The following is a 12946-nucleotide window of genomic DNA, read 5'->3' as shown; positions in this document are numbered from 1 at the left end:
ACAGTCGCCCTGCAGATTCCAGGTCTTCGGTCTAGTCTTCTTTGTTTTTCTTCTCCAGCCCCACTACACTACCCTTTCTCTTTACTCTCTTCCCTCACCTCTGGCAGCTAGCTTTGAGCTCGGTAGGTGAACAAGTGGAGCAGCTAGAGAGAGAGTGATCCTCCATGGGAGAGTGATCCTCCATGGGAAACATCCTCAGGTGCTTCGAGGGACAAGAAGACCATCAAGGTCCAGTGGTTCACGGGGGCGGCGGCCACTACCCCTACTACCAGCCGCAGTACTATGGCCATGGTCCGCCGGCCGCTGCTCCTCGGCCTCATCAACAGGCTCTAGGTCCCCATGGCGACACGCCAGTCACCGCCAGCGGTGCCACCGCCCTGACGCAGGTTCGAATCCACATCCATGCTAAAAAAAAAATATTGCCGGTGTCCAGTAGCATACAGTGTTCTTCCTCCATTTCCTTCCCCACCTTGTGCCCCTAGTCCCTACTGTTCTCTGTTTCCTTCCCCATCCTGGGTTCCTAGTTCCTACTGTTCTCTATTAATAAATCGGCGTCCAAATCTTGACACCGACTCTCTAGAAGTAGCATTAAAGTGGTGTGACACCACTTCTTTAGTGACTTCATACCCACACTACTCTGAGAAGACCTTCACACCGATAACAACACGGGAGACCAACTCTCTACAAGAAAGTCTAAATCTTTTATTCACCTACTCACAACTTAATACAACACTTACTCTTACACTCTTTATATGGCTACGGGTGGAGGAGGAGCAAGACAAGTGGACTTCTTCCTGCATGAGAAGACAAGTTAAAAACGCAACAAGTACAAAAAATTAGTACTCGGGGGCTGAGGCCACGGGTACTTACGCTACTTGGCGGGTTGGCGGCGCAGTACTACCGCATGATCGTCGGGATTGCTCTTGTATGTTTCAACAGGCGCCTCAATCACGCCATGACTTCATCCACGGAGATGTCATCGGATGTCATCCGGGATGGATCGTTAGGGCCCGAGTAGTCGTATCCCCAAGAGCAGCGCAGTTGCAAGATTGGACTCGCCTTCATAAAACTGAAAGCTACTCCGACTCCAATCAATCCTTGCGACTTGAGTACGACAATCTTCTCCAGAAGCTCGGGTAGCTGAAGGCTGTCTCCATGGGTTGGCTCGTCCAACCACCGGTTGTTCCATACTAAGCGGTAGTTTGTCACCTTGGGTAGTTGGGCTCATGATTCCTGATGTAACACCACCTCTCCTTCCAGCCAAAATGAGAGTCAATCAGCTCGTAATCCAAGTACAAGCCTTTGACTTTCTCCCGCAGTTGAATGCCTACATGTAACGACCGACCCCTAACCTTTCCCAGTTAGGTTCGATCTCAGCCCTTAACCGTAGTCAGCTGTTTTGTTTGACCGCACCTAAGTGCTCAGTCTTCCGCCAGTTCCGACCCCTAGATCCGACCCCTTCCTGCTTCGCCCCTCTCCCGACCCCGGCGAGTTCAGCCCTCCGTCGGATCCTGTTGATCTTCCTCACCCGTCTGATCTGTCCCCGGTGGACCCGCGAGATCTTTTCCAGATCCTCCGCGATGGCCGCACTCGAGTTGCATGGCCGCCTCAGAGTCTTCCTCCCGCGTGGCTCGCCTTCTCCGACGCCCGCCGCTCAGTTTTGTCTCTGGCAAGCGACCAAGTGGGTTCTCGCGCCCCCTTCCCCAATGGCAGCGGAAGCCCCTCTGCACCCTTTCTGCAGTTCCTCGCCTCCCGCGCCCATCATCACGCCGCCAAATCCCGGCCCCAGAGCCCGATGTCGCCCGTCTTTTCCGTCGCTTCAGCCACAGTCGCGCCGCCCGGTCGTCGCTACAAGACGATTCCTCCACCGCCAACCCCGACCGCGGCCGCGACAGTCCCTTTCCCCGCTCTGTCAGAAGCCGCCCGACAATCTGTTGTTCCGCGCTCTCCCCCGCGCCGCGTCCGCCTATCTTCCCACCTGTGCACCCTCGATCCTAGCGCCGTTTAACCGGTCGCTTCTATCACCTCTTCCGCACGGCGACGCCCGCTCTCCGCCAAATCCCAACCACCGGTCTACCCGCGCCTACGCCGCCCTGACGGAGTAGCGCAATGATCGCTGGCGTCACCCCAGGAGTTCTGCCGCACCGCCCTAGTTGCTCAATCGCCGCCACGGCAGAGCACTCCATTGCGTCTTCCCGGCCTTCGCGCCGCTCCCCTTCTCTCTCTCCGCGACGTTTCCGTTCCTCTGCTCCAGCAGCTATAAAAGGAATGCCCCCGTCCCCGGAGTTCCCTCCGCCTTTGTTGCCTTTAGCCTTCTCTAGCCCCTGCTCAAACTCCTAGCGCCACCCACCCAGTTCTTGAGAAGTTCTTCTCCCAGTTCCTTCTCAGTTCCTCCAAGTCACCCAGCAGCTTGCTCCTTTGTGCCGCGTAGAGCTCTCTTGTGATCCGCAAGAAGCAGCGCCGCCACCGGAGCATTGCCGGTCTTCGCCCTTGCTCAAAGCTTTAGTCCCTCCGCCCAAGTCTGCCTCTTCTCGACCTCAAGCTTTCCTTTCAGGAAGAAGGTGAGTTGCCGACCCTAAGTCCGCTTCGCCCGACCCCTCCTATCCGCCCGACCCCAGTTCCGTCTCGTCCGACCCTGTCTGATCCGCCGACCCTTGTCCGCCTCGCCCGAGGGCTTGGCTGTGATCTTTTCCTTCAACTCGAGGGTGTAAGTGTAAAACTTGGGAACCCTGAAGCGCTTGCGTCTAAGGATCCCAGTTGTCACATCCTCTAGTACAAGGATCAGACCACTAGTTTCCTTCCCACCCTTACCTTCTGGGTAACATCAGCTCTCTCGAACTACCACAACCTCCTGCTCCTTGTCGCAAGTTTCTGGGCTCAGGCGAGCCAGTGTTGCTGATGAAATAAACGTTTAAACTAACCCTTGCATTGCATTCGTGTAGAGCTGCACCTCGCCGACGGTTTCTACGAGTTGCACCCGGCGCCCGACGAAGAAGCTGTAGCCGAGTTCCTGCCCGCGGAAGCTGAAGTCGCCCCAGAAGTCGAGCAGCGTCCGTCCCCTTTGCTTGCAGGCAAGCCCCGGTTGCATGAAGATCCTACGTGTTTTGCCAAACTTGCGCATGCCTTCCGTATAGCATGTCTGTGCATTTACGTTTAGGAGTTGTGTGAAACCCTAGATGCACGACCTAGTTGACCCTTGATATGAGCACTAGTTGTTGGGCCGAGTAGTGGCATTGCTTAAATAGGAGACGGTAAAAGCCGAGTGATCTCCTGTCACTCGCGAGTTGTAGGAGTTGCATGATTTACTCTCCTGTTACAACTATAAGGACGATGGACGGGGTAGGGCTTGGTAACTTTTTGGTGGTCGGATGGTCGCCCCGTCTGTCTATAAAAACTTGCTAAGGCCCGACAGTGGTGGTGTTCGTGATCAAGTGTTTGAAAGTACTAGCCTCATACTTAGTATGGGATGAGGAAGCCTAGTACCTGATTGAACCTAGACGTGAGCGGTCGCCCCATTGTTCTTGGAACGGAGTTTCCCCTGCTGGTTGTCGCACGTGGTGGCAAGCGTGGTCACAGGACGGCAGAGGCCGGGTCTGTGGAACCTTGCACCAAAGGAAATAGGCCCGACACGGGTTAGGGGATTGATGGGGAAGGCCGACACAGGAAGCGACCTCCGGGTGCGCGGATGTCGTGGGGCTAGGTTCACCATGCATGGTTAAAGAACTCGAATCGATTCGTCTGCCTCTCACAGTCTGAGATTTCTTGATCGCTATGTCACCCTGAGTAATTGAGGAATCTGATGATGGTAGTGTTTGTTGTTATATCTACACATCTTGTTTGGTTCTATGTTTGCTTAGAATAGGTTGCACAACCTAGACTGGTAAATAAACCTAGAACCGGAGCTAAAACTTGAAAAAAACTGGTTACTAGCGCTTTTGGCAAACAAACCCCTCAGCCAAAAAGCTTGCATGTCTAGAAGGTGGAGTAGTCCTTACCCCGGTCGGTTAAGTCTTGTTGAGCTTAGTAGCTCAGCCTTGTTGTGGCTTCTGTTTTCAGGTGAAGTTGCCGCGTCCGACCCCTTTTTGGTTGGTGCTTGGCCGTCCCAGCTCCCGCCAGGCTGGACGGTCGAGTGGGACCCTTCCTCGGACGGCGAGGAGAGGACTCAGTGATGTTCTGGCTGGCCTCGCCCAGACATCCGACCCCGACGAAGTCTTCCGCTAGTGTTTTGTCTGTTGCTCTTTGTTATAAAACTTTGATGTAAATTTTTATGGCCGAACCAATTGAGTAAGATCTGCTTAACTCAGTGGACTCGTTGTATTCTCTGTAACCGCTCACCTTCGTGTGGGTTTGCTAGACTTGATCCTGTTAAGTGGTTAAATCGGATGAAATCCGACGGCACCCCGTGTTAGCTCGGTTTAAGCAGGAGTGTCGTATGTTAGGCGACTTAACCTTGCTTAATCAAGCTAATCCGAGGTGGTTCCGCCACACTACACTCCGACTACTTTGGTATAGTCCATTCTAGACTGGGACTTGACTCTGAAGAACTTGCGGAAAAGTTAGAAGTTTGGCTGGATTCCGAGAAAAGCTTCACACAGATGCACAAAAATAGCAATGTGCAGAATAAAGTTGGGGTTGAGATGGACTAACTCCAGCTTGTAATAATTCAGAAGACCGCAGAAGAAGTCCGATGTGGGCAAAGCCAAACCACGCTCAATAAAGTGCGTGAAGATTACCGTCTCATGGGTGTAGCTCTCCATTAGCTAGGGGTTGCCAAAGGCAGCCCTCCAGTTGATGAAGTCTTGGTCCTGGAGAAGATTGGCATCTACATATGCATGGATATCCGCCTCCTTCAGCACGTATTTCTTCCAGGCGCACGCTTGATTTGGCGGAGCTGTTTGATCAGTCTTGCCATACTTTGGAGCCAGCAACTAGATCTCCTTCTTCTTCTCAGTCTTCCTTTTCTTGCTCTCCGCAACTTTGCTAGATGTCGCCTTCTTTCCCGTTCGTGTTGCCACGAGGATTTTCTTGCGCATGCGCTCAGGGGCTAAGAGGTGGGGGACGGTGGCGCTCGGGCTCAAGGATTGAGCAGCGATGACACTAGGGCTACAGTGTGGAAGATGAAAGAGCGGATGGCTTGGGTAAAATGGAAGGGATAATTTGCTCCGTTATTTATAACCGCAGCACAGTTAAAACAGAGACGGGATTAACGGGAATATTCCATTTTTAAACGCCTAAAGTTATCACTTGACAGTTTCTAATTTTTTTTTGAAAGAAATAAGGTTACTGTTGGCAAACGGTCACATTGGCCAGTGGTTGACCCTTATACCCAAACTAGTCGTGTAACGGCTCGGGGGCTGTGTGCCATGTGCCCATTGGCTAAAAAGCTAAAATATTTTTTCTTTGGGTTTTAAGGAAGAAAGATATGTGAAATTATAGGATTGACCCACAGCCTAATTCTTTGATTCAACATAAGGCTTGGGAGCCACTCCATTTAGAGTGTATATAATTTAAGAATGAAGATTTAAGACCAAATTAAACAAACCTTGAGCACATTCTAGCCGCATGGCAGTACTCGAGTACGTTCGAAGACCCAATCCGATGGAGTACTACAATAGCACCACAAACTAGTCGAAGGCATCTATAGAAGTACTCGGGACTGCTATATTTGACTAAAAAAATATTTGGAGGCTTATCGTTCATACATATATGGGTCCATTGGAAGGTTTGGACAGTCCTAAATACGGGGTTGTACACTGAGATGTGTCAGACATGGAGACTACAATGCAGGACGGTGTGGTCTACATGGAGGACCAGAACTAGTCGAGAATTAGGAAATTATTCATAGCAAATAGAGTAGGACTTACTAGTCGAATCCGAATAGTATTCTTTCATATAACCGACATGTAACCCTATCCCGACAATATAAGGCGATGCAAGGACCCCCTCCAAACACATTCAATCCAATACAATACAACCAACACACACGACATAGGGTATTACACGACATAAGCGGCCCGATCCTGTCTAAATAATGTGTTCGAGTTCACCTTCGAGTTCCTGATCTCAACAAGCCCCACGTATAAAAGACTACCTCGGGTACCCCCTCGATAGGTTGCTGGGTCTAAACACCCACAGCTACCCTACCATGACACCACTACACTACATGGCAACCTTGCCATCTCTTCACCTATGGCTCACATGCCACTCTATGCCATGGTATGGCTAGTAGGGAGGGGAGCACTTCTATTTATAGGTGCTCACGATCATTGTGATGTTGCTATGTGGAAACTTCAACACTCTTCCATACAAAAAATCCTAACTCTATAACCCTCCTTATTCTTATCTAGTTTCTTATATTTCTACCATTCTAAAATATCTAGTTTTAGAGTATTCTATACTTCACCATGAAGTATGGCAACTATAGCTCATGCATTCTCTCCAATTTTCTAGAACCTTCTTACCTTGCCATGATCTTATCCTTGTACATGGCAAAGTTAGTATCTTGAGATCTCCACAATCTTCTAAAATGTTCCAAGTATGCATTGCGTATTTCAACACTCCCCCTCAATGCATACTTGTCTCGAGTGGTCGAACCATTTCGTCTCGCTACTATTGGATCTTCTGGGCTCTGCCATTACAAATCTTCTTCTTCACTTTCCCTCGTGACATGGTCTCTCTTCCTTCAACTCATATGCCTCTGTCTTTGGTTGGAGGTTCCACGTAGACTTGATGCATCCATGCATCTCTTCTTTCTTCTTCACCCTTCTAGTTGTCTGTCCTCTAGATGCTTCATGGTACAAAGGCAAAATAACTTTAGCTGGCGAAGCATTGTCATACCTGAGATCTTCAGAACTGCGTCCTTTCAGAATTTTGTTCGCCTTATCATGCTCCTCCAAATCTTCATGGATCACCAATGCCCCATGTGTATCTTCACCATGCTCTTGTGGCTCCTCGTCATCATGAAGACTAGACTCTATCGTTCCATCTTTAATATCTTCCTCCTCGTTGCTTAGAGCCTCCCAATCTTCATCACTATCATATCCAAATATTACAAATCCTTCAGAAATATCTGGAACTCTCACATCCATGGAGAAGCCACCTTCTACATCCCACTCTTCTTCTTCTTCTTCTTCTTCTTCTTCTTCTTTAACGCTAGTTGATCGAGTTTCACCTTCTGTCATCTTCAATTGTGGTAGCTGCCTCAGCATCCCACTCTTCTTCACTTGGGCACGTACTCAAGACAACTTCTTTCGTTGTAGCCACGCTTCCTTCTGAGTGTCTCCGTGGACTCCGGCAGTCCCGTGCCAGATGTCCCTTCTTACCACAGTTGAAGCACTCACATCTTCTTCTCCTCTCGCTCTTGACCCACTCTTGGTCATCTTCGTCGCCGCTCTCTTGTTAAGCTCCCCCTGAATAGCTACTCTTTTTTGGGCAACGACTATCACCTCTTGTCCACTCATTCGCCTCTCCTTGGCCTCTCAGTGGACCCTTCTTCCTGATGAAGAGTACATCCTCTTTATCCTTCTCCTCCAAAGTGATGTTGCCCATCTTCTTGGCTAATGTCTCCTAATTAGCCAATAAATTCTCCAGCTCCACCAAGGACGGCTGTACTGGCCATCCACTCACTGCAGCCATAAACCCACTGTACTCAGGTCTTAGGCTGTTGATCATGATCCTTCTCATCCGAGCTTCACTGACCTTCTTGTCGTTGTCAAGATTTGCGGATCAAGACTCTAGACTAGTAAATTTCTTTTATGCGCGTAAGGCTTCGGATGGTGGCGTGGGAGACACGGGGTTAGACTGGTTCGGGCAAAGGAAGCCCTACGTCCAGTATCGAGGTAGCTCGTGTTACCCACGCGGGGTTCTGTAGTAGGGGTTACAGAAAGACGAGAGAGGGAGCTGATCCCAGGTCTCTTGTGTGAGCTTGTGCTCTAAGGGACTATGAGAATGTGCTGTTGGTTTGAGGAAAAGAGTCTCCGTCCCCGTCTCATGGCCTCCGGTCCTCCTTTTATAGCGCAAGAGAGAGACCGAGGTTACAGTTGAGACGGGCCTTAGGGGAAGAAGTAGAAAAGATAAGCCAAGTAGAGAAACAATACAAAGGGGGAGGGCCCCGAGGCCGCCGCTCTCGTTCCGGCCCCCGGTCTCCGTCAACGCGCCCGACAAGGGAGGGCGATTCCCTCCCGATCTTGTCGATGATCTCCCTGGTCGCCGTCGCCGTCGAGCGTGATGATGAGCCTTAGCCTCAGCATCCGTGCCCGCCGGGGAGGAAGCCCGAGTCTGTTGCCCCGCCGATTATCGTAAGACCCGGACGTCGCGTCCCTGACACTGCCGTTGGGAGCACGGGGCGCGAGAGTAAGGGATGCATCCTCCTGTGTCGTTCGGCGCGGCTCATGAGTACCCTGTGGCGAATCAGAAGGAGCTGCGACCACTGCAGCCCGCGCCGCACGGCCGCGCACCGGTATTCGTGACCGGTTACGTTGGGGATGCCGCTCCCCTCTTGGCTTGACAGGGCCGCGGCGCATTTATGGCGAGGTTGACAGGGGGACCCACGAGATTGTTATCCTGATCCTCCAGCCCGCGCCCGAGGAGAATATCCGTCTCGTGGACCCGAGTGAGTCCGACCCCCGCGTCCAGGGTCGGGCGAGGCGGAGTTTCTGTGGTGGGGGCCGGGCGCTCCCGACCCCGGTTCCCTGGGTCGGACGAGGCGGAAACTTGCAGCGAGGGGTCGGGCGCTCCCAACCCTGGGACCGCGGTCGGGCGAGGCGGAGCCTTGCGGCGAGGGGTCGGGCGCTCCCGACTCAGTTGGCAAGTGCCTCGCTGATCGTCTGCAGGTCTCCAACGTCTGGGTCGGCAACGCTGGGAGTGTCAAGCTCAGGGGGGTCAGTTTCACCAGTAAAGGCTTTGGCATTGAGCGTGTGAGAGATGACTACAAGCAGCTGTCCAGGGTCCTCCAGGCGCTGATCAGAATCTCAGGTGGGGATATCACCAAAGTGCCTCCGGACTACAGAGAATTCCTCGCGCTCTTGGGTAATGACAACCTTACAATGAGAGATGAATTCTTGATTGTGAACCATGCCGCGCTGCTGCCCATGAAAAACCGGTAAATTTTTCAACTCGGTTTCGTCGTCTTTGATTTGTTTGATGACATTTGCTCATTTTGTTACTCGTGTTCACAGCACTGAGGTCTTCCTGATGCTACACGATATAATTGTCAAATACCTTGGTCGTACAAACCGGGCAAAGAAGAGGAGGATCCTCTCGAAGCTCCCCTACGAGAATGACTGGTTGGATACTGCCAGGGCAAATGCACAGATCAACAAGTGGGTTGTCAAATGCCAAAACGAGTACAGAAGGACTCAGCTCGATCTACTGCGGCTCAACAGAAATGTAAGAAGCCACTTGCATGAGTACAACGATGACAACATTGAGGAAATCCTGTATTGTGAATGGCCCGAGCTGCTCATGGACATGGTGAAGTTGTTGCACTTGGAAGGTGAGCTCGAAGACACTGACATTCAAAACAAGTTCGGCTAGTCCTCCAACAGCAAAACAGATGTATTTTGCACTCCCTGCGGTTGTTAAGCTACTGCTCTTCGATCTTCAGTGCCAAAAGTCTGTGGAGTGATATGCTACCTGGCTTATGTAATGGGCTAGTTGATTCCTCAAGTTATCTCAACTTGAAGGTAAAGCTGGGTCAGCTTTATAAAACTATGATGTTAAATGTTGCCTTAAAACTCAAACTACTCGCTGAGTTTGCATTCAGCCTTTAATCTCTTAATGTAGGTTCTTGGACAGCTTGCTTAATGCGTATCCGAAACAAAAGGCCAAAATGTGTGGTTTATGTTAAGCGATAATACCTTATCAGAAGTGCTTTCTGAAGTTTAAACATGGGAACGCACAGGTGAACTGTTGTCAGTACGTATCAAGTGTTAAGTATTGGCAACAGGAATGATGCAATATTCTTGTCAGTACAAGGAAAGCCCTCAAAAACCAACATTATTGATTCCTTTCAGCAGAAACAACTGGATGGAAAACTAATGCAGATCGTATGATGGTTTCTGAGGCTTCTGCGAAGATATCATACGGCATTTGTGGCAAGCGTCTCTTCATCAACGTCAAAAGCTTTCCTTGCTTGCTTGAGCTCTTCATTCATGGAGAGTAGTTCAGTAGCTCGGTGCAGTTTCCGCATATCCTAAATGCCAGCACAAAAGTGTGAGCTGCACTGCAAATAAGCAAGGTAATCAAATGTGGAGTTCAGAAAATGTACCTTGCGTATAAGGTAAAGAAAATCCTCTGTCAAGAGCTTCCCCCTCTTTGATGCAACATTCTGTGCCTTGTGCACCTGGGAAAAGGTACATTATGAATCCACCGAATGATGAAGCTGCAGACAATAGTAAACTACTGTACATGCCAGATGTGTCTGTGATTTTGTCCATCTACCGAGTCGCAGGAATACTTGCACACAGTAATCATCTACTACATAATTGATATTTCCAACCACATTCCCTGATAGTGCACACCAGTATATATTTGAAGCACATCAATTTGCTCAAAATGGAGTGCGGAGTGTGGATGGCAGATGGGGAAAGGCATGGCTGTTAACCAAACAGCACATAATTTTCATAATTCCAAATCATGCATGAATAAACATAATGCATGTCCAGAAAGTAACCAAATGGACAAATCAGAGTCTCATGTGACAGATAAATTTTCACTCTGTAATCAGTACGAACTCATGATAAAAGTTCTGAATCATTTGACAAAGCCCTGATGCCAACTACTTGATGTGAACAAATTCATGTCTAGTATAAATTCCAATCTAAAGCAATGCACAAATAACAGCAATTACCAAAGTCTTGTAATGAAAGATATAATGTGGCATAAAGAGGCATTGGACAATGGGCGCAGCACAGAATCAAAACTCGATACGCAGCTACACACTGACTTCTAAATATATACAAAAATGGGCATGCTGCATATGCATACCACAAAAAAGATCTCAAAAAGCATACTAGCCCGTAATGACATCTGGAAGCTTCTATAAGCATGGTCTGTCATCTTAGGACACCAGAGCATGGAGTTCAAGAAGGTAATAAACATAAATGTTGAAACAGGAATAACATTTCATAATACAGAATAATAAAAAACAGGGTCATAGATGCAAAGCATCAATCATTTTTTCCTTCCATCAACATAGCCTTACAATTAGTGAGCATAGCATCGCAGACATAGCACAGAAGACAGAAACACAAAATAAGCTTACCAGATCAGTGACATATTCCACAACAATGTCCTCCACAAGTGCAACGGTTTCGGGAAGTGGCTGCAAAGTCAAGAACACCACATATGAGCAAAGCAGATTTTAATTTTTTTTTAAGGAAAAACGATGTGCCTCTTACTAATTACATGGAAGCTATTTAAATCATCATATATTAGCATTGTGAATTGAAGGTTCCATGCAGATTATCATCACTACAGCATACTGCCTTTTATCATCAGTTGCAATCTAAATTCTTGCTCTATACTATACTAACAGCATCACAGTCCACAGCATATCCTTGGATGAACAAGTTAAAGAACTAAACAGATAACAGTTCAGTGAACTCACATTTGGATCGTCCCCAAATCCGTACATCATGTGCTGCACTGCAAGAACGTCAACAAAAATTGCAAACACACAAAATGAGAATGAGCCGAAACTGAATTTGAATGCCCAAAAGACAGAACAAAGGCTAAAATTAGCCAAACAGGGGATTATAAACGGCCACGTACGGTCTTTCTGGAAGACGCCGCGCTTGCGCTTGAGGGTGGTGGCGGACGCGTCGGCGCCCCCAGCGGCGTGGTGGTGGGAGGACGAAGCCTGGCCCGCGGCCGCGGCCTGCGCCGCCGCCGACTTGCCCTTGGACGGCGTCCCCGATGGGCCGGGCGTCGCGGCGTGGTGCCCGCTAGGGTTCTGCGCCGACGACTTGCCCTTGGACGGGGCCGCCGCTGGGGCGGGCGTGGCGGGGTTCTGCATCCCCTGCGGAGGCCGGTGGTACGGCGGACGGCGCGCGCGGGGGGGTGGGGAGCGCGGGGGTGGGAGGGGAGGGAAGGCGGTGAGGGGAGCAGGGCGGGGAGAGGAGTTCGAATTCGGAGGGCAAGAGGGGGAATGGCACGAACCGCGGCAGCCGGCTCGCAAGTCGCAGCTCTGGGCTCCCAGTCTCTCAGATGCGTCGCGGTCGCGGAGGCGGGGGCGAGGGCTGGGCTGGCGGTGGCGGTGGCGTGGCCGGCGAGGCGGCCGCCACGGCGGTGGAGCGTGCCTTGACTGATTCGGGATCAGACAGCGGCGAAGGCGACGCGCGGACGGTCTCCTGGATTCCAAGTACCATCGGGCATCTGCTTTATACTTTCTTGAAGCACAAAAGCCCGGGCGAAGCCTGAGCCCAGCCCGGGCATGGCCCAATTTTGGCCACCAGTCCTCTATGGAAAATTTTATGGGTTGCAACTACATTTATTCGTATCGATGTGCCAGTAAAAGAAAATAAAAAATTTCTCATAATTTGAAAGATAGAAATGCTAGAATTAGATATTAATCCTTTTAATAGCCTTCAAATTGGACGTTTTTCTCCTATACATTTGTCATAGAATTGTGTTTTTTCTTAGATACAGTACATAGCATCTATATGATATTCAAACTAACATGCAAGATAAGGAGAATACATGTATATATCAAAAGATAAGACCAGATCCCTTGAGTTTCTCTTCCATGATGACAATCTAGCTTTCTCCCCGTCGGTTCCCTAAAGAACATGGATTTTTCAATGACAAAGTTGCCCTTTCAAACAAGTTTTGTTAGCCTACAAGCAACAAGTTCTCAAAGAAGCAAAAGATTCAAGAACCACCACTATCTTACTCCTGTTTGGTGAATGGGAAACTCTAGGAACACTGCAAGCCTCTTAACTGACCT

The 12946-nt window shown here is 49.7% G+C and overlaps 2 protein-coding genes across 2 annotated transcripts; one reads left to right on the top strand and one right to left on the bottom strand.

The window, feature by feature from the left end:
• Positions 1-182: 182 nt before the first annotated feature.
• Positions 183-9588, top strand: LOC117856255 (uncharacterized). The gene is made up of 4 exons (XM_034738655.2): positions 183-291; positions 5252-5301; positions 8799-9100; positions 9177-9588. Exons 1-4 carry the CDS (start codon positions 183-185, stop codon positions 9532-9534), a joined length of 819 nt encoding a protein of 272 aa, XP_034594546.1. The 3' UTR covers positions 9535-9588.
• Positions 9589-9902: 314 nt separating this feature from the next.
• Positions 9903-12355, bottom strand: LOC117854946 (transcription initiation factor TFIID subunit 13). Its single transcript, XM_034737209.2, has 5 exons — positions 11773-12355; positions 11609-11646; positions 11264-11323; positions 10268-10342; positions 9903-10192 (listed from the first exon to the last, which is right to left on the bottom strand). Exons 1-5 carry the CDS (start codon positions 12014-12016, stop codon positions 10079-10081), a joined length of 531 nt encoding a protein of 176 aa, XP_034593100.1. The 5' UTR covers positions 12017-12355; the 3' UTR covers positions 9903-10078.
• Between the last annotated feature and the right edge of the window lie 591 nt (positions 12356-12946).

Source organism: Setaria viridis, chromosome 5 (genome assembly GCF_005286985.2).
Source record: "Setaria viridis chromosome 5, Setaria_viridis_v4.0, whole genome shotgun sequence".
NCBI lineage: Eukaryota > Viridiplantae > Streptophyta > Magnoliopsida > Poales > Poaceae > Setaria > Setaria viridis.
The sequence above is the reverse complement of the archived record's forward strand: the minus strand, read 5'-3'. Positions and strand labels throughout refer to the sequence as shown.